This window comes from Corapipo altera, unplaced genomic scaffold (assembly GCF_003945725.1).
Source record: "Corapipo altera isolate COAL_440 unplaced genomic scaffold, ASM394572v1 0, whole genome shotgun sequence".
In the NCBI taxonomy this organism is placed as follows: Eukaryota; Metazoa; Chordata; class Aves; order Passeriformes; family Pipridae; genus Corapipo; species Corapipo altera.
The window spans coordinates 13,297,601-13,318,430 of record NW_020884872.1 but is presented as its reverse complement, the minus strand read 5'-3'; the positions used below and the strand labels follow the sequence as shown (position 1 = coordinate 13,318,430).

At 41.9% G+C, this 20,830-nt stretch overlaps 1 protein-coding gene across 1 annotated transcript in view; it reads left to right on the top strand.

The window, feature by feature from the left end:
- PTCHD1 (patched domain containing 1) overlaps positions 1-20,830 on the top strand; it is a 44,792-nt gene that overhangs the window by 10,798 nt on the left and 13,164 nt on the right. Inside the window, exon 2 of the mRNA XM_027637202.1 lies at positions 2,639-3,299. Within this exon, the coding sequence (XP_027493003.1) occupies positions 2,639-3,299 (661 nt within the window). The remainder of the gene's footprint in view (positions 1-2,638; positions 3,300-20,830) is intronic.

Here is a 20,830-nt window from a genome sequence, read left to right as displayed (position 1 = left end):
ATGCTATAATGATGTACATTTGAATTTGTATCCCATAACAGCTCTTTCAAAGTGGAGCTTTGCAACCCCAAGCTTGAAAGACGGGAAGAATTATCCATACAGGTTCATTTCTTTGGCATGTTCCTTCAAATATTCTAATTTGTTTGAGGGTTTTTTTATAAGAAAGCTGTGCAGAAGACCCTAATCTGTTGCACGGACAGTTATTTGTTCTCCCATCACAATGGAAAATTTTGCTCCTCAACATGGCCAGGTATCATGTTCTCACAGTACTGTGAAAAGATTTGTTAGTTTAGTTCATTTCTCAAACTTATCTTCCTAAGGTCAGTATTGAACTGTTATTTTTCTGTCAAAAAATAAAAACTACTCAAATGTGGAAAAATACACCCCCAAGCTGTTAGAGAAAAAGACTGAGAATATAGGAATGTTGTAATCTTTGCCTCTATGATGTCACATTATCCTGAGGAACAGAGGGAACATAATTCAATTTATACCCATCACAGATTGTGCAATGTAATCACAAAACAATCAGATTTATGGTACCATATAAATGATGGTTTGGGTATTTTTCTACAAATAGGTCTCAAATACCACACAAAAGTCACTATGACTATTTAGTTTTAACAGATGCAACAGTTTAGCCATGATTATTAGCCATTTTGTCCATTGCCACCAAAGGAGTGTATAAGCTCTACTGCTCTCATGTACGCGATCTTCTATATTTTTTAAACAATGTTTGTCATCAGAAAGGAGCCAGTTCCGTCAAATATCACCTGTTTCCAGCCTCTTTACTGGGCAGAAGAGTCTCCTCTTTGGATTACAGTGGAAAACAGCACATGCAGGTAGTTAAAAAAAAAAATCCCTGTAACCTGGTCTCTTGCTCAAAATCTGAAGGCACAAAATAACTATATCCCCCTTTAGAGAAAAGAGAGTCCTTCTGATTTGGCTGTTCAGCTCCCTTGAAGAGCTGTGGTCTCCCCACTTTGCAGGTGAACGAGGGCTTCTCTTTTGCCACCACACCTTTGCAATGCTCCTCTGCATCAATTCCCTTGGTGTAACAGGGACCAGAGGATAAATCCATGCAGTTCCTCAGAGCAGATCTCGTGATTTGCTCCCCCCAGGGCATCAGATGTGGCATCCAAGTGACCAGCTGTGCAGCCAGGTCCATGGGATCATTGCACCCAGGCAGCACAAGGAGTGTGTGCCCCTCTACATTGTCCCTGCTCACACCTTGAGAGGTCACATCTCCCACCAAGCCATGCACAAAGCAGATGCACAGGAGTGTGCAGGCGGCCCTGACATTTGGGTTGTTGGTTACCCCCTGTGCCACCTAGAGAAGAGTGGAGGGATCTTTCCTGGATCACCTTCTCTGGGGCTACCCACCATGAAGGACATCACAGCCACAGGGAAAGTCTGCTCAGACTTGTGGTGGGTATTCTAGTATTGGCCTCAGCAGCATCCTTATGGAAAATCTTGGAACTCTCTACACAGCTGGGGTGGCACAGAAGGAGCTAAGTGGTAATCATGGTGAGTGAGGCCTTATCATTTTGAAAGAAAAGTTTGCAAAAAAACAGCTTGTACTTTGCTAAGGCTCCAAACATTAGTGAACTCAATATTTTGGTTTTTAAAAACGTTGCTAACCCAGCCTATTAGGGCTATTCCCTTGCCGTTGTTGAGATTTCTTGTATCTTCTGTGTTGACTAAAATGGATTCAGAAAAGGTTGCAGGAGTTTTCTATATTTTTTCAGAAGAAATGGTGATTTTTCTGTCTTTCTCATGCTCAAAAATAACTGAATGCTTTTGGGGTCAGAGCTCAGGCATGGCAAATTTCAGAAGCATGCAAAACAACTTACAAAGAAGGCTGCAGTAAAAGCTGCTAGACCTAACAATAACCTATAGACCCTGAGGTTAGGAGACCCTCGCTAATCTACAGAACCTCTCAGAAAGAGAAAGGGAAAACCAGTGTCCATCTCTGTCATTGCTTCCTGCTCTCAGACTTACCGAGGATTTGATGGGGGAAAGAGGGAGGGGAAAAGAGGGCAAGTTAGTTATTGCCAGCTATCTTTTTCCTGCTGTGCCAACAGTCTCTATACGTAGGGCATGCAGCTGTAGCCCGTCCTTTAAGTGAGTGCTAGTGCCCTGCCACTGCCAGGCTGCTGGCGCATCCTGCACAGGTGGCACACCTGGTCATGTTGCTCTTCTGCCTTCTGTACCTCAAGTTCATTTTTGAGAGAGTCACTGGGCAATCCTGAGCACAACAATGTCCCTGGACATGGTTGGTCTCTAGATTTCCCTTTTGTTCTGGCCTAGATCACTTGAAAGTGGAGGTCTGGACCTTTTGAGTTTGCTTATTTAGAGAGGCCACACAGCAGATGCACATGGCACAGATGCAACTCACAATACAGCAAGACAATACAGTTACCAGCAAAGGACATGGGGGAATAATACTTCTGTTTTGATGCATGTTTCCTTTTTTTCTGCAATGAGTGTGCTATTAATACCGCCATCACCAGAACTTTTGTTGTTGTTGTTGCTTAGATCAAATGGGACAGGGACGGCGGCAAGGAGCTGCTGTTGTTCTGGCTGCTGCTGTGCGAGATAAACTGATGAATAACGTGTGTGATTTCTCTTTCCCTTGTAGTTGCACTCTGCAGTGACCAGGATCCAAGTTCAAAGACCTGGTTTCAATTACACGTTTGCCCATATATGTATCCTGAACAATGACAAGACATGCATAGTGGACGACATAGTGCATGTACTGGAGGAATTAAAGGCTGCTCGTTCTTCTAATCGAACTAATTTTGCAATCACTTATCCGATTACTCACTTAAAGGATGGCAGGGAAGTGTATAACGGGCATCAGCTCGGTGGGGTTACTGTGCACAGCAAGGACCGGGTGAAGTCTGCAGAAGCCATTCAGCTCACCTACTACTTGCAGGCAATCAACTCCTTGAATGACATGGTGGCAGAGAAGTGGGAATCCATTTTTTGTGACACTGTTGAACTTTTCCAGAAATCCAACAGGAAAGTCAAAATGTATCCTTTCACTTCTTCTTCGCTGAAGGAGGATTTCCAGAAGACGAGCAGGGTGTCAGAACGCTACCTGATCACAAGCTTGGTCCTTGTGGTCACCTTGGCCATTCTCTGCTGCTCCATGCAGGATTGTGTCCGCAGCAAACCCTGGCTTGGCCTGCTGGGATTGCTGACTGTGACCCTTGCCACCCTGACTGCAGCTGGGATCATCAATCTCACTGGTGGGAAATACAATTCCACCTTCCTTGGAATTCCCTTCGTCATGTTAGGTAACTATCTCCTATCTCCTCTCTCTCTTTTATGTGTTTGTGCCTACCTGACATTTCCCAGCAAGCAGAGAAGCATCACTGCATGGTTCCCATTGCCTCATCCCTGCAGTGCTGCCCCATGCCAAATCCACACTGCCTCTTTTCCTAAACTGTTTTTACAGTGTCGGGATGTTAAAATCACAGCAGGGGCTCCGGTATGGCATAGCACCCTGCCGTAGGATATGGAGCCTGTGCGGTAGCAAGGAACAAGGATATGTGAATGCCATGCTTTGTGCAGAGCGGGAGCACAGCTGCTGTTCTCTGTGGATGTTTGATTCTGGTTTCAGAGGTAGACCTTCACAGGGGTCCCTGTGCAACACTGACAGTGTCAGCTGTGCTGGCAAACCAGAGGGACTGCCCACACTGGACATTTAGAGAGTGCCGGCTCTTTCAGAGAGTAGAGCGGTGCTGTCCTGGCTTGACAGGCACCTCTCTGTGGGAAAAGGGGGGTGGTTGGTTCTGGGTTGCTTTTCTCCAGAAGTCCCTATGTTGGCTGAGCAAGCGTAGGGAGGGTTTCACAGTCCTGAGGGAGAGAGCTTTGACACCCCTGGTCAGGAACGGGTGTCAGTGCCAGCACATGCCATGACCGAGGGTTATGGAGGGAAGCAGTGTTGGCTACTCCCTGGCTCTTGTGTCAGCAGAGGCATCCTCATCACCCTGGCTTTTGTACTACCTTCGCTCACTGTGGAGTACAGAGTGGTTTCAGTTTGTTTTGTTTTCTTCAAGGGTAGGAAAAGGAGGAGAGAAGGGTGATCTTGCTCCCGACTTGAAGTCAGTGCCCTCTCCTGTTGGCACCAGGGCGTTTGTGGGGATGCTGCATATTGCACCCAAACAGGCAGGAGGACTTCACGGGAGACAAAATGAGAGCTCTGGAGAGTTCACAGCCTCTTTGTTTGTGTTTGTTTCATAACCAGTGTGAAAAGCTCTGTGCGCTGTAGGTGTTTAATATGTCCTTGTTCATGCCATTATTCATTTGTGGAGAATAATGCATGCATTGATTTGATCACAGCTTCCTCAGCTGAAAATCAGTGCTCAGTAATACTTCAGGTTTCAAGTGTGAGAGTGTCTCCACTGGCTTAGTTACATTGTGTAGTGATATGACACAGTTATTTTTATATCCAGCACCAGGTTCCTATGCCGTGGCGGTACTGTAGTACTGTTGCACTGTGGTATTGTTGCACTTTAATTAAAGACTATGCTTCAGTGCATTACACTACCAGTTAATGTACGGAATGTATTCAGTGACAGAGAGAATTCAGCTACATTACATCAACTCTCATTTTCAGATGACATCCATGAAAGTTAAATTATATTGTAATCTAGAGAACATGCAGCATGAGAAAATCGGAGTCAAAAGAAGGGTATTTCTCTGACCTGAGTCTTTGGTTTCTTATGCCTGTGCATGTATTATAAAATTCAATTCTTCAAACTAAGCAGTGTATCTTACATGTAACGTTACATGGGAGGGGATTTCCAGATATGTTACAAGAGTAGCAGAAAAGCAGTCTAAAGTTCAGCCATATGAAATGAAAGTACATGGGGAAAATTACTCAAAAATATGAAATATTACCTTTGTTTAGGGATCAAAGCATCTGCTCACTGGGACAGCTTTTCAGATCTTTAATTTACTAACAGTGACGGTGCTGAGACTTGAAATCCTCAGAGACTTATAGATAACTGTGAAAAGTTTCACATTTCTATTTTAGTACTCCTTTAAGTGCTGAGCTGTATAGCCGTATAGCCAGCTCTGCTTTTCTTTTCCTTTTTTTTTCCCCTGGCTTTTTTTTGGTCTTGCTTGGTTGAAGTATTCCGCTCTTAAAAGGGCATCTCAGCTCTCACTGTGAAACAAGTCAAGATAGAGCAACCAAGTTCAGGTGAATCTTGTTTGCTTCCCCAGCTGCTTAAAATCTCCCAAGGGATGGCAATATCAACAGGTGAACAGAAGGCACTGAAGGCATTTTGGAGTTTTTAATGAGAACTGTTTTAAACTGGCAGATAGCTAGAAAGACAGGGTTGCCTTCTTTTTGTTGCTGCAGTACAGCAGAAAGATTCATCATGCGTTTCAAAATGTATTTCATACCTATATTGTTGTTTCGCTTATAAAAGATATTTTAACTCAAGGTAACTGAAGGCTAGAGACACTAACCACACTCCATTATAGCCTGCTCAACTGCTTCCATTTAATTTCAGTGACCATCAGATTAGATCATAGATTAACTGACCTTTAGAAAGCTAAAGGATTTCTGGCTAACGATGTAGCCCTGTATCTATTACTCATAATCTCAGGGCTAAAAACAAAAATTAGATAGAAAAAATGATTACACTGGACACATTTCAGGCAAGGCCCCTTTACTGGCATACATCATTAATGAAGTTTTCCCAGTTTATAGCAGCTGAGGATTTTTAACTTTTCATCAGCATTGCGGAGGTGGAGGGACACTCTCCAGACATCATCTGCCCTCTGACACAGGACAAGATTACATCTTTCATAACAGATACTTTTCTCCATGCTCTTTGTCTTTTCCTGTGACTGCTTCCTCCTGTGTTTCACTGCACTACCGCTACAGCATTTGCATCATGTCTAACCTGAATTCCCCTTTTGCAACTCAGCTGTCCTCCTTATTTATCCACTGCGTCTGGAGCATAATTTCTTTTCTTTTTCTTTGCAAATTTGGGACCACTCTCACTTGCCCAGTCCTCTTCCATTTCATCTCAGGTTTCCTCAGACTGTGCTAACCAGACTTCCAGCAATCTTCTTGCTTTTGGCCATTCCACATCTTCCATGGAGTGTGGCGCCTAAATCTAGGCACAGGATTCAGGCTGAGGCTTTCAGCAGCAAGTAGAGTAGGAGGATGATTTTGCACATCTTGCATGTGGCACTGCTGTTCATACATCGCCATATGACGTTCATTTTTTTTCTCAGCAGTATGAAATGGTTAGCATTTGGTTGGTGGCACATGGTAATTCACAGATCCTTCATGTCATTTTCTACCCTGTTTTCACAGTCATTTATTCCAAACAACATGTAGAAGTTTGCCCTTGTCCTTGCTGAAATATAGCTTGTTTATCTCACGCCATTTCTCCTCGTCACCGACTTTATCTGGAGACTATCATTGCCCTTCCAAGATGTATTAGCTGAAGTTGGTCAGCAATGTTTTGCAATTATCGACTTTTTCATATTTTCTGGCATATTTTGGAGTTACTTTCTGAATAGTTCATCCAGTCACAAGCCCATTCTAATAATATAGGCTGTATGTCTGCAAAAACGTCTAGTCAAGGTGCTTTCCTTCATCCTGTTTTCTGTGACATCCCTTCTGCATCAGCCATTTCCAAGAACAAAAAAGCTGTAGTGAAGGGTAGCAGCCTCTGTAGATGTTGAATTCTTAACTTTTGCATCAACAGGACAATTTAAAATTTTGAATAGCCATGACTTACCAAATTGCAGTCTTAAGCTCAGGCTGTGTAAGTGTAGTCAGGAATATGTTTTGTCTACTCTGCCTGTTAAATATGACATAACAGTTTAAACACTTCATGCTTTGGTTTTAATCACCTTCATGGTAGTTTATTCTAATTTACTTTACTTTTTAATTAAGGCAGGTAACCCAGCTCACAAAAGGTGTCTCTGCATAGTCTGAGTATGTCACTACTGTGATGATTTTTATGTTGTGGCAGATTTCTTTGTCCCCTTCACTGGTTGCTGAGTGGAAAAAATTAGAAGCCAGGAAAGATGTTGCCAGAGACCTCCTTCCCCAGTAGGCACCAAAAGAGTAAAGGTCCCCTTTGGTGACAGGAGGTTGAGCTGTGAGAGCCAGGCAGGAGACAGTACCTGGGGCTGGCCTGAGACCCCACCAAGGGGCTGTGCTGGGGGCGAGGTAGCAGAGGAGGGCAAGCTGGCTGCAGCCACTGTTTTCTCTGGGGATATTTTGTCAAGTCAAATTAGGAACTGTTAGTCCTCAGCTCTGGATTTATGCAGGTATTTCTAACGTGAAAGTGAAGCCTAAAACCTGGAAAATTGGCAGGCTCCCACCATTTGTCTGGATTTACTTTGAATTAGTATATGCCTCCTTGGTTTTTAAAACTACCATCTACATTTATCAGTGTGTAAACAAGTAATTTAAGGACAAGTTTACTCACATGTCTAGTTCATGAATAGGAATACTTTGTTGAACTAGGGCTATTCATTTTTGACCCTGCGGACCAAAAAAATAAATTCTACAATTTGGTTGAATTTAAAATAGCAGATTATTAATGTCAGCTGAAAAACAGAATTAAAATTCTGATTTCCTGTTGCCTGCTTCATTAAAAACTACAGATGTTTGGTCTGGCACAGATGCTAACATATTCATCATAAGTTTCCCTTACGCATTAAACACTGTTTAATAACTGCCAGTTTTTTAAAAATACCAGTTTCCTGAAAAAAACCCACAGTGTTACCAAACAAACCATTGAACAAGCAGCACTGTCTGAACAAGTTTTTGGCGTGACTCTTTTTTTTCCCGGACGTGGAGTGGAACATAGGCACTCAAAAGAAAATTGCAGCATAGCCTTTTGCACTGAAGAGAAAACTAGCAATGTGTTTCCTATTCCTTCAGAAACAAATACAGCTTATTCAGGGAGAAGTGGCTCTCTTCAGCTGCCAAGTTCGTGAAAAGCATCGGCCCTCTGAAATCACGGTGGAATGCCAGGCGCTGCCAGATATGGGCAGGGACACAGGGCCAGCTCCATGAGCTTATATTTAGCCTTCGATGCTGGCAGGGGAAAACCAGGTAGAAGTTATGAGAGTGGCTTGAGCTTGTAGCATGCTGTAAAAGGAAATGATAGCCAGCCCTGTGTGAAACTCAGCAAAACTTCTTGCCACCTCCTTGCGTTCTCCCCTCACGTCCCACCCTGGCAGCATGCCCTTTCTGGGAAGAGAGGAAGAGAAGGCAATCAACAGAGAGGTCCAGAAAGGGATGACTGGGAAGGAGCAGGTGGAAATGTCAGGCACGACCCAGGCAGGGTCCTCCTGAGGTTCAGTCACAGGTGGAGGAACGTCAAGGGGGAGAAGGAGACTGTTACAGGGCTGTTGTCAGGAGGAAGCACAGGAGCAGGTGAGGTGCAGAACACTTTGTGAAGTACCTGGAGGTACCAGCGCTCATAGTAGCACTTCACAGATGCAGAGAAGTTCTGATAGTTTCTGAGAAACACAAATTTATTGGATGTGCACCTGCTACATGGTTTGCCTGGGGGAGAGCAGTGCTGGTGGAGGAGTGAGCTGGGATACCTGTACAGGGGCTTTACGGATGCAAAAAGTTGGGAGTAGTGGTGATGGGATGTGAGGTCAGAGACAGCTGGGAAAGAAGGTCAGAAGGAAAAATTTAGGAAGCAGAAGAAGAGGGGAGGTCAGTGTATTTGATGATAGAGTAAAAAGCACAGGAGGGCAAGTGAGAGGATTGCTGAAGGTTAAAGACCATGAAAGGAACAGGCAGCTAAACCAAAAAGGCAGCTAACAACTGGCACAAAAACCCTGAGAGGAGGAGGGTGCTCAGGCCAGCACATGCCAACACAGGCGACCCACTGGAGCTGCACTTCAGTGCCAGCAAGGCACGTCTTGGATTCTTCTTTAGTTTTCTGGAAGAACATGCTGGTAGGGAATTGCAACATATGCCAAATACATACACTGAAAAGCATTCATTATCCTCCCTATCAAGCATCCAAATGTTTGCTATATTCAGTAAAGCTGAATAGTCAACATTGGTTACATACAGTTAGTCTCAAAGAGAGAAAACTAGCCCCTCCCCAGGTCTCCCCAGTGCCCTTCAGTCCACACACAGAGGTAGCACACACACCCAAGTGTTTGACTTTGTATAGTATTTTTCCTGCTGTCGGTTAATAAAAATGTGAAGCTTACTGAGTCTCTCTGTTTTTTTATTCCCTAAGCTAAGCTTTCTCACTCTTCCTCTCCAACTGCCCCTCTGCTGTCTTTTCGTGCTGGGAAGAAGGACATCCTCCCTCAGCTAGTTGCCTCAGCTTGCTGACCCCATGTCCCTTTCTCCCATCTCATCCATCTCTTTTGCAATCTCTGGCAGCCTCCTCTAGCAGGTCTCACCCATCTTCCTGCTCCAGGCCACAGCATCTCCTTCCTGATGCCAGCACAACTCTCAGCATCTTTTGGTCTCCTTAAGCTTCCTTCATCTTTTCTTCTGTGTTCTCCTCTCCTCTCAGTGGGTCCCCTCTGCCGTCTTGTTTTGATTTCCTTTAAATTCCTCTCTGATTCTCTTCTCAGCCACAGTGAGGCCCATTGCTCCTACCATTTCCCCTGTATTCTTCAGTAACTTCCTTGGCTCTCAAATAGGTCCCAACTATACCCTGCAGATGTATGTCAGCTGTTTCAGATTTCCCAGTGATTTCCACCACTCGTCCTTTTCTTTTTTCACACTGCCAAAGCACTCCGAGAGTGCCCTGGAAGTACACTTGGTTTTTTGTCACTCCATCTGCTCAGCTTTCCCAGTTCAACCCTGTGAGCTCAGTTACAGTCCTAAAACATTTTGTGGTTTGTTCCTTTCATCCCTCTTCTAAGAAATGCATAAAATTATCTGGGTTTATATACCCCGAGCAGAGTCCCAGGCATGTCACTTTCCTCATCACGCCTTTTTCCTCTCCTTTTTCTGTCCTCAGTCCCTCAGTCTCTTCCTGATGTCTGTAAGCAGCCATGCATCTTCTGCAGTCCTTCAAGCATCACCCAGCATTTCTGTGCCTCACACGGAAGAGCAGAAGGAAGCCCCTGGGCCACCCTTCACTCAATGTGCCAGTGAGTCCTCTCACCAAAGTTAGTGTTTTCCGCCCAAAGGGGAGGTGATTAATCACCTCCTTCACGTGCTGGTCTCCCTCATTCCAGTTCTCCTGAAGAATGATTTCCCGAGCCCCTTGAGGAGCCCAGACAGTATGAAACCACTACTGCATGGGAAGGAAATAAGCTTGAAATGCAAGTGGTGGCAGAGTACTTTAGACACTTGTACTAGCGCTTTCCTGAGCAGTGCAAATGCATTGACCACATGTGACACACAGCCAACATGTGTCCATGTTCCCCCCTCACCACCACAAAGCCCAGTGAAATCCTTGCACTCATATGTTTCTTGTCTTCATAAGACTGACAATGACTCAGATAATTTGCAATGCTTTTTGGAAAAGAGGAGTTCTATCTGTAGAAAGTCAGTCCAGAGAACAGCTAAACATTGAAACCAAGTGCTGTGCAGGCATTGAATAAGAATGGCCATTTCCCCTTGACTGGTGGTGCTCCAATATACATTTGTTTCATGTGAAAACAGGTGATACAGCATGTTTAAATCATTTATGCAAAGAGCAACAGAGAGCTGTTACACTTTTACTGTCTGCATTCTTTTAACTGCAGAGAAGTGGGTGCATGCAATGGTTTAATGGAGAGCTTTGTCAGAGATGTCCCAAACAGTCACAGGTACCGAGAGTTTGGCGCTGGCATCCTGATTTTCTTCAAGTAGTGAAGTTCCTTGAGAGAAACTTTCACATATATAAGAATATACAGGAAGTTCAGAAGTTAGAGAAAAATATCCTTTTGCTATGTCTCCCTGTGTATGTATATGTTTGTGATATACTTTGTGTACAGGACCTGTCAATGAAGACCTGGGGAATGTCAGCAGGAACTGATGATACTTTTCATTTTAGGCTTATCTGTGAGAGAGATGGTACATGTTTTGGGCTTCAACTAAATGGCATTCCCCAAATAGGCAATAGCCCAGAGGCATATGTGACAGAGAGGGGACCAGCCATTTTCAGGTCATGAAATCTCTGGCAGAGGACTATTTAATCCAGAAGTGGATTAAATGAAATTGGAATATGTCTAGATGCTTTGTGGAAAGCATAAGTTGAGTTCCAAACTTGTAATTTTTTTTTTTTTTAAATAGTAGGTTGAATGTGCTTTAACTGAATTTTTGCAACTTTCTGAACATTGTGTTTCACATATGGCTTATCTATATATTGTGAGTAAGAGCAGTGACAAACATCACAAACAGGAGAATTTAAGGGTATGCCTGAGATGTTTTTATTGCAGCTTTGTCACAACAAAAAGGGAATTTGAAGTGTGGTAAACAAATACATATTCCACTGGCCCATATTCCACTAGGACAACACTCCTAGAAGCAAATGATATTTTAGCTTGTGGGCTTAGAAATTTAGAGCAGATTTAAAACATGATTTTGTCCCGGATGTACTTCACTGCGTCTTACTCCATCTTCAGGAGCTGTCGCTTGCTGTATGTCACTTGGCTGGTCTGTAACTTGGTAAACATTAACCTTTCACAGGTGATTGCAGGAGGCTTTCACTTTTAAATACTTCTTTTACACAGCATGCATAAAATCTGTCAAAAAACTCAATCAAGAAAGTCAGTTTGCAGTTTGATCTGCTGATACGAGTCATAGCATGTCATATATGAGATGAACCCGGTGGTACTTAACATACTAACTCCAGATCTAACCACCTCCTTGGCTAGAGAGGCTGGAGGTACATCATGGAGGAATTCATCTTGCAAGCCATATCTGTCATTCCTTTACTATCCTGGCATCGGACTCTCCCTTCCTGTACGGCATCCCTGGTGCAGAGGGTGGTCCCACTACCCCCACACACCCCAGGGTCTGCACCCCATGCCAGCAGTGGTGATGAGCATCTGCAGACCCCTGCCCTCCTCTTCTTGTCATCCTCCGTGCGCCTTTCTCCCTGTCTCTTCAAATAACAGCTTAGACACAGCACACTGTGCTTCCTGGAGAATTTTCTGATGTTTCTGAGTTAAAGAGGATGGAGGAGCATGGGACTTTGGGACAAGGAGACCTTTGAAGGCCAGCCAGAGTCGGACACTCCCCTGCTGTTTGCCCCAGAAGCATGGGGTTGCACATACAGCGCAGGTTTGGCTAAAATGCTTTCGGTTCAGACCTGCACAAGGTCTGGATAGTCAGCAGATGAGTGTCCTATGCAGACATAACTATTCCAGCAGCTAAAACCAAATTTTACTAACGCTCAGCTCCTTCTGTTGCACTGAATGAAATATGACTTTTAACTTTTGCCATATCTTTTGTGAAAACAGAGGAAAGCAAGTCACACACTTAAACAGAGCTGACAGCCTGCTATTTAAACGCCAAAACAAGCCTTTGCTGATTCTTAAGTGGAATTAAATATTAACTTTATATATAAAAGTAGATTTTGAACCAAAACTTAGTTTTCTTATCTGTCTTTCTGAAAATACAAGAACCACTCAGGTTTTCTCTCAAATACATTTCTGGTTTTGAAATGTGTTTATCTGACATTCTTGCTATCACTGTAACAAGAAAATTGCAAATATTACGTTGGTTCAATAGTAAATAAGGGTGATACAAGAGAAAAATCCAGCATTTTCCCAAAGCCTAAATCAGTACTTTTTATTCTATTGAAATCAATGGGACTGTCCAGGATTAACCACATAACTGCTGAATTACACATATAATCATTATTGTAAGCAGCTGTTAATTTAAATGGTTTGGTATGCTTTAAAAAATATTAAGTAGTCAGATTTTTTTCATAATTAATAGCTTAAAAATGCATATACTCAAAAAATAAAAAGTGGTGAACTATGTTACCACCATTGCTGATTAGGGATTTTGGTGAAGTCTAGGACTATGAGTAATGAGGCTTAATTCTACTTAATTAAAAAACTTCTCATTGGTTTTGTTTCTTTTCCCCTTATATAGGTAGAAATTACAGGAACATATGTGTGTATTTCTTCAAAGCTAGGGATTTATATATAGAATGATTTTCATTTCAATAGTAATATGTAGATCGTGCTTTTAAAATTAGCTTGTGACTTGTACCATTTTCTAAACATTGGCTCATCGTTGCTTGTTTGCCACGTCAAAAAATAGTGTTGGGGAGCTTATAGTTGGGGTACCTCATGCATCACTGACTGTGTCCCGACCATTTAGGGTGAGACCTAGAATGTGAGGATGGTTTCTTTTTGTTGGTGCCTTCCTTGTGCAAATGTGTACTTTGTAGTATAATGCAGAAAGGGCTATGCCTGACCAAAACAGACTTTCACAGGAGAACAGAGAGTTGATCCTGTGCTGCATTTTCAAAAGTTAAGTTTAGAAATGTAGAAAATGTAGGCTATTACGGCAGACATTCATTGCCAGAAGACTGAGATCAAAATCAGTCTGGTGTAGCAGATCCATACAAGTTTTATGAGGAACTTAACCCCCTTTTGAGTTGTGCTTGGGAGTGCTACACAAGACCTAAATGAGGCATTAACCTTGTGCTGGATTTCCAGACACACCCCATTTTCCTGACTGTGCATTAAGCAATTTGAGCATGGGCTTAATGGCCCAGAGAGTCTTTCTACAGGATCTATGACTGAAAATATCATTGTGGTCTCGCAGCGTGAAGCACTGAGCACCAGTTGAAGATTTCTTCTCTGCGTGCACCAGCCAATACACTGTGTTGCACGGGGACACTTTCTCTTCAGCGGTGCGCTTCTGTGGGCACAGCCACCCACAGCTGTGAAACACAGCAGATACTGAGTGCATATTAATAAACATTTTGGTTTCTCTTATTTTGTTGCCAAGTGAATACAGCACAAAACACAACTCTCTCCAGAGACTGAGGCAGATTTTTATCTGGTGTGACTGTGCCAATTCACTGTGTGTTTGATGCTGGTAGTAAGTTGAAGAATACATGGGCCTGCCTGGGGCTTTCTGACTGGGATGGCCAGTGCTGTTGTAAACAGGTTGAAGAGATCAACCTGATGCTTGAGGGTGAATGGCTAATACTCAAATGTAAAGCAAAACCAGAGATTGTTCTAATGGTATCATGTCTAGATGCCTAACAGACTGACATACTTAATTTCAGTATGTTTCTCTTTTGGGAAGATCCCAAGTCAGATGTTAATACCTGCAGCTGTAGTACACCTTAGTACCTATGAGTAAAATTTATTTGTCTTTCAAACAATACTTGCAAATACTGAACCTACTCAACAGTATTGTCATATTTTTGAGGTATGTTATCCTACCTGTAATTCAGTTACAATACAGACATGTAGGGTCTGTGTGATAGGAGGTAAATAAAACATTGCAATATGTACAGCCAATGCTTATACCACTACATCCCATTCCATACTGCTCTTCATGTGTTCTTCTTAATCCATGTACCATGCCTGCATATAGCATTCAGGCTTGCTTGGCCTTTGAACCTGTGCTTGGAAGGATGAAGTGAAGTCAGGCTGTGCTTGGGTGGCTGGGATTTCAATCACTTTGCAAATGATGATGCATTTAAGACTACTCAGCTGTCTACAGCCTGCAATCCCCTTGCCACAATTCTCCTGAGATGAACACTGCTGCCTGGAAACACAGTTGATCAGATGAGTACCTTAGAGGATGTTATTGTCCTGTAGGACTCTCTAGTGTCCTATAGACTCTACACTGTGAACTGGGCTCCCAGAAACAGGCAAGTGTAGAAAAAGCAAGTAGGATTCACAGTGCATTTTCTCAGCTTGGCAGAACTGTCTGGGACAGACAAGTCTGCACACTGTGGGATGTCTAATGATAGGCACCCTCTTTGAGGTCTGACATTCACACAGCAAAACTGTAGTGTTGCAGCACCATTTATGGACCACAAAGGTGGACATTGCTTAGAGTAACTCCCAGTTTGTTGCACCAGCATGGTAATGACGGTTTAACCGGTCGGCTCAACCCGTGCCAGTAAATTGTTACTCACTCGGTGAAAAGTGTTATCTAAATTAGGCTTGGTGCTGATTCTGTATGCATGCTGAAGGATCATTATTTTATTTTAGTGAGAAAAGGGTATGAAGCCAGATGTTTGCTTCAGCTGGATGCAAATATTCTTGCTCTGCCTGTCATAGTCAGTAGCACTTTGAACCTGCTATATGTTCCAAGTTGAAATCGTGCCTGCTGGGAGAGGCCACATGAGGCAGGTCGGGTATTCAGTCAACAACTGGTTGATTGCAACTCCTGTGACAAAGGGAGTCTGGATTAGTAGTTTCACTTGGCTTGTCAGAAGATGGGAGCTGATGAGCTCAGTGATCTAGCTGGAAAAAATAAGTCAGCAGGGGGAAATTATCTCAGCTTCTTTGTTGACATTACTGTGGAAAGCAGTCCTAGAGTTGAGCAGTGTACATTGTTATTTTTAATACTGTCAACTAGGAAAATTCATTGCACCTTCATTATATCATATGTTATTGCAGGTACCATTTTGGAAAGGGCATTCCTGCGATATGATATATTCTGATCTCCCATGTACTATTTTTGAACAAGTGGAGTTCTTGAGACCTTGCCTGCATTGGCAGCAAGCTGAGATATGAATTTACAGCATCCTAGCTATTTCATGTTAATTCATCCAGTGTTTGTCTCTGCAGATGATATTTCACTGCACTTTGAATGTGAATCAAGCTGTGCTTCACAGATACCCACGAAGAAAGCTGGTGCAACATAGTTTGCCCTCTGTACCTTCACACCCTTTTTCACAGCACACTAAATTCCTCTTGCAGACAAGTACTCCTATTCAGTGGGGTGATTTCAGGCTTAAATCAACCTAAGTAGGACAACATTTGTCCAGATGAACTGATAGCTTACAAGGATGCATCCATTACAATACAAGCAAAAACCTTAAATCAAAATCCATACCTAACCTCCATAATTCCATTAGAGCATGCTTCCACTTTAAATTTTTGCCTACCCAGTTTACAAGGCTCCCATATATCCTACCATGTCTCATTCCCCATTTCAGCCAGTCTTTTGTGCCATCAGCATCAGGAAAAGATTTCAGTTTAAAAAGTAACCCTCAAAAAAAAAAGAAATCACAAAAAAAAAACCAAAACAAAACAAAAACCCCACAACAACAACAAAATCAAAACACAACACAAAACAACAACAACAACAAAACAAACAAAAAAACATCACACACACAAAACAAAGGGTGCTTTCTAATCCCAACCATTCCTTTAGTTAGTAGCCACGTGGGAGCAGCAAACTTTAGTAAGAGAGGGGAACTAATGCCTGAGAAGGGAGAAACACCCCCTAACTCAGCTCTGCCACTAGAGAAGCCTGCCCCCTTAGGAAGACAGTTTGATGCTTTATTGGCCTTAATTCTGGCAGTTAATGGGCAACATCCATTGTTGGATCTCCAGCCTCACTGAGGTGGAGATCAATCTTTATTAGCATTTGTGCACCTCTGCGTTAAAATGGGATTAATAAAATTGATTACCCCTGAAATGCAACCTTCCACACAGAAGGCTGGAACTTCACAACCTGTAAGTGGTGCTTTATTCAGAGAGATTTTACTCAAATATCAAGCACATACAGAGACATACAACCTTCCAAACAGTAAGGAAAAAAAAACCCAAGACCTAGAGTGTACTATTACTCTCTAGTTTCACAGGTAGGTAAAACTGCAAAAAGAGGAACCAAAACATTGTTCTCAGCCATTCCCCTTAATTTCTCTTACAGAAGTCTATTTGAATATCCAAACCTAAACTTCACGAGAAGATCAAAACTTAACATGATGTTAGTGCAAAATCGAACATATCCCATACTCTTTAAACAAAAAAGCAGGCTACAGCCCTTATTTCAGGGAAGCAGTTAAGCCAAATGAATAGAGAACTGGTCTTTGACTGCAGTGACCAGGAGGTCACTTTATTGCCCTCTCACAAGCTCTGGGGCTGCTTAAATCCCTTAACCCCTCTCTGCTTTGGTCTTGCAGTTTGCCAGTCAGGAGCAGAGCCAACATTAAGCCTGGGCTGCCGATGCCCATTCATAAAGACCCCTTGAGCAACCACTTAACCAGAAAGGATGCATTTCTTTTTTGAGGTTTTAAAATGGTACTAAAAAGAATAGTTTCAGTGCCTGCATCTAAGTAGTATTTTAAAATTAGGTAAATAAATTGATAGTTTTAAAGAAGAGGAAATGTTGCTTTAGTTTTCACAACTTTCTGCAAGGGCTTTTTTTCCTCATGCATGCTCTGCATTGATTTTGCAGAGCATGTGTAATTGCAAGGCTTGATTCTGAAGGAGGAAAATGAAACTTTTTATAGCATTTTCAGGCTACTCATAAAAGTGCTGTGTTTAAGCTAGGCCCAAGTGATTGGTTTAGTTGGTGGTATTGTTATTAAGTTCTAAAGTTAAAGGTAGCCCACCTCAGCCTGTAAAAACTGTAAGCTCCTCAGAATTAACAGTAACTATCTTCTTTATTTTCTTTGACTACAAAAGCCAGAACGTCTGTTCCCAGTCATCCAAGACATGGTAGGAGTATCTCCTAAATGCTAGGTAGGAGAAAAAGAGAATAAGGAAAAACATTTGATCCCCATTTTATCCAATACCTTTCTCCTATCCCTTTAACATTTTCCTTTGCCCCTTCAGAACCTCTTTTTCTTAAAAATACCCTGTCTTTCTGTGTACTCCTTGTTAGCTCATGGTTGTGCAGCCTGACTGTAGGGCATGACCAGTGAATCATAAAAGTAAATGTCAACAGGAAAAGATCTCCAGTAGCCCATTAGCTGTTTGAGATCATATTTGTTATTTACTGAATGACCGTGAATAATGAACAAATTGCTCTAAATGATTGCAGATTTGTGGCTAAATCTCTATTAAAAAGAGAAAATCAGTTAAAGCAATTGCAGAATTTATTTACAAGGAAAAAATTGCCTTCTTCTCATTAATATTATGTAGAGCAGACATAGCACCAGTTAGAGAAATAGAGGTAATTGCTGCAAATTGGTTATGAAGGCAAAAAATGGAAACTTTGAAATAGCAGAAAAGTGAAAAAAATTCTCACAAAGTGCTTCCATGGAGGTATCTGCTCTAATCTCAGTGGGTTAGACTTACATGAGCATCAGTGAGTTAGACAGTGTTGGAGATTGCTACTCCAAGTTGTGTTTACACTCAATATTTAGAGGAGTAAATTAAGTAAATCCCATCCTAGCTAAATACAGCTAATCATTTGACTGCCATGCCTGATTTGTGCATGAATTGCGGCCTAATTTTGTTCTCAGGGGATACTGGTCAGGTCAGTAGTGCCGCTGATGCAAAAAGTGTGCAACTTTCATTTAGGCATATCCTCCTAAAGGTAGATGATAATTCTGTAGCTATTATACAAGTGGACAGAGAAATCACAAACTGTACAATTGAAGGAAAATACCCATTCCTAGCACACAGATTGTGTAGCAAACAACAAAAGGAACCTATCCTAAAATAGAAGAGTATCCAAATATTTTTCTCTTGGCTTTGTGGAGCACATGTGGTGACGCCTCTTCATGCGTTTACTTGAGCAGTTCTCTAAATCAGATTCCATTTTAGGGTAATCTTGAAAACTATATATTAGCAAAGTGTTGTTTTATGTTTCCTACTTAAAGAAACTGTGTGGTATTGGAAGTCATGTTATCAGACATTATCCAAAATCTTATACCTGTTAAAAAGTCATGTTTAGCATCATATTTAACTAGCTCTAATTTCTTTCTCTCATTGCAGAATCAAAGGCTTTCCAAATTAATATGACTATTTGAGTATTTTTAGGCAAGAGCCTATTAATGTTGAAATGGGTTTTTTTACGAAAGCATGCTATAGCTAAAGCTCATGATGGAAGTAATTTGTAATATTCAATGACCTCATTTTATTCTGTTTTGCTCACTCAAAGCTAATGCATATGATGCCATGTGAAATTCTCAGAGAAGCCTGTCTGCAAGACTTATGGGAGCCATAAATGGATTAAACCTCTCACTCCCTGCTTTGGCAAGTGATCAGTTACATTTAAATAAAGGTCAGTCTGTCTTTACAAAGAACACACTGAAAGCAAGCTTAATAGCTTTCCCTACTGAGCCTAGAACATAACTATTTGAAGCATAATTAGCAACAGGGTGCCAGTCACTGATTGTGCTTTTTGCTTGATTTTATGTCTGGGGAGTTCCAGTATTCCCCATTAGCTTTAAGAGGGGGCACAGTGCTAGTTATCAAATTGACAGTCTCGACCTGGCCTCTGAAAGCAGCTGTAAAACATTGTTTGGGAAAATTAAGATGAATGCCAAAACCAGGACCGTAATATTGCTACAAATTGGGCATTCAAGGTCCATGCCGTGACTCTAAATAACAAAATAGGTAAAATATCTGATATACATGAGAGTGCAGGCTTTGTTACCTGGTGATAAGGAGATACATCAGCTGTTCTATTATCTCATGAGCTCTGTATTGTGAATTCTTTATAAAATACCTATTCTTTTCAGCATTAACAGAGTGCCAGCTCTGTCATCTGTTAAAATCTGGATTTCAGGAAGGATGGAGTGAATCAGCTACAACTGCCTCTCCAGTAAAAGGTGCTGACCACAAAAGGGTTATTTTGTGAAGTTAATTAAATATTTAGCCTATATGATGCATTTAAGGATAAACATGATCATAGTACCCTAGAATGTCTTGGGTTGGAAGGCACATTCAAGATCAACTAGTTCCAACCCCCTAATATATCCCATGGTCTTCCAGTTCCCAGAATACCTGATTCGTCTGAGGTTTCTTGACAGCTATTTATAGCCCTTGTAGCAGAAGTGATAATTGTCTACAGGTGGAGAGAACAGAGCTGATACAGCAATTTTGGTACTCTGCAGACAGCCTGAAATTCTAAGAGAGATCTGTGAATTACCTTGACCTGCTTGACTGGAGCATCAGTTTCAAAAGTCCAGTGATTACACTTCAGTGTTATCAGCAACTAATTTAGCACTGATTATGAGGGAAGATGGGTAAGAGCAAAACACAGCTGTTGGGAATTTCTGAAGCTAATCTAAGAGCAGACCAGAGAGGTAGACAGGTGACAGCAAAATATGCAAAAGAACGAGGAGGAGGAATTAAAAGGCAGTAAAGAGGGTTGGATTAGATGGAAAGAGTCTGTTAAGTAAAGATGAACTTAATATGAATTATTATGAGAAAATATTATAGTCTTACATTTTAGGTGTGCTACGAAGACAATATTCTGTTCATCTCTGTAAATCATCACCCTACTTTTACCTCAGCCCCTCTCATCTGGTAGCTGGTCAATGGCTGCGTTCTCAGCTCAGGTCTACTATGAAAGAGCAGATGTCTATGTCCTCCAAATGCATCTTGACTATCAGTCACAAAATAGAAACTCTAAGAGGAAGATGACTAACCAAGGATTAAGATAAAACCATGTACTTTTCCTGATTTACCTGCACTCGAGGGTTAAACAAAGGATTTTAGGTCAGCAGATCTTAATCTCCTTTCGTGAATGGTATATCCATTTTAAGAGTCAATTAAATACATTATCAAATGTAGGCATTGCCAAGGAAAATATGGCTGTATTTGTTTTTACAAGCCCTTAGATATATAAAGAAGACCAGTGCCTTAAGCAGCTCTGTATCAGCTCTACCACTCTGCATCTCTAAAATTTATTTGTGCTTTCTTTGTCCTGCTTCTAGGATTTCTTTTTCCTGACAGAAAATTTGTACAGGAC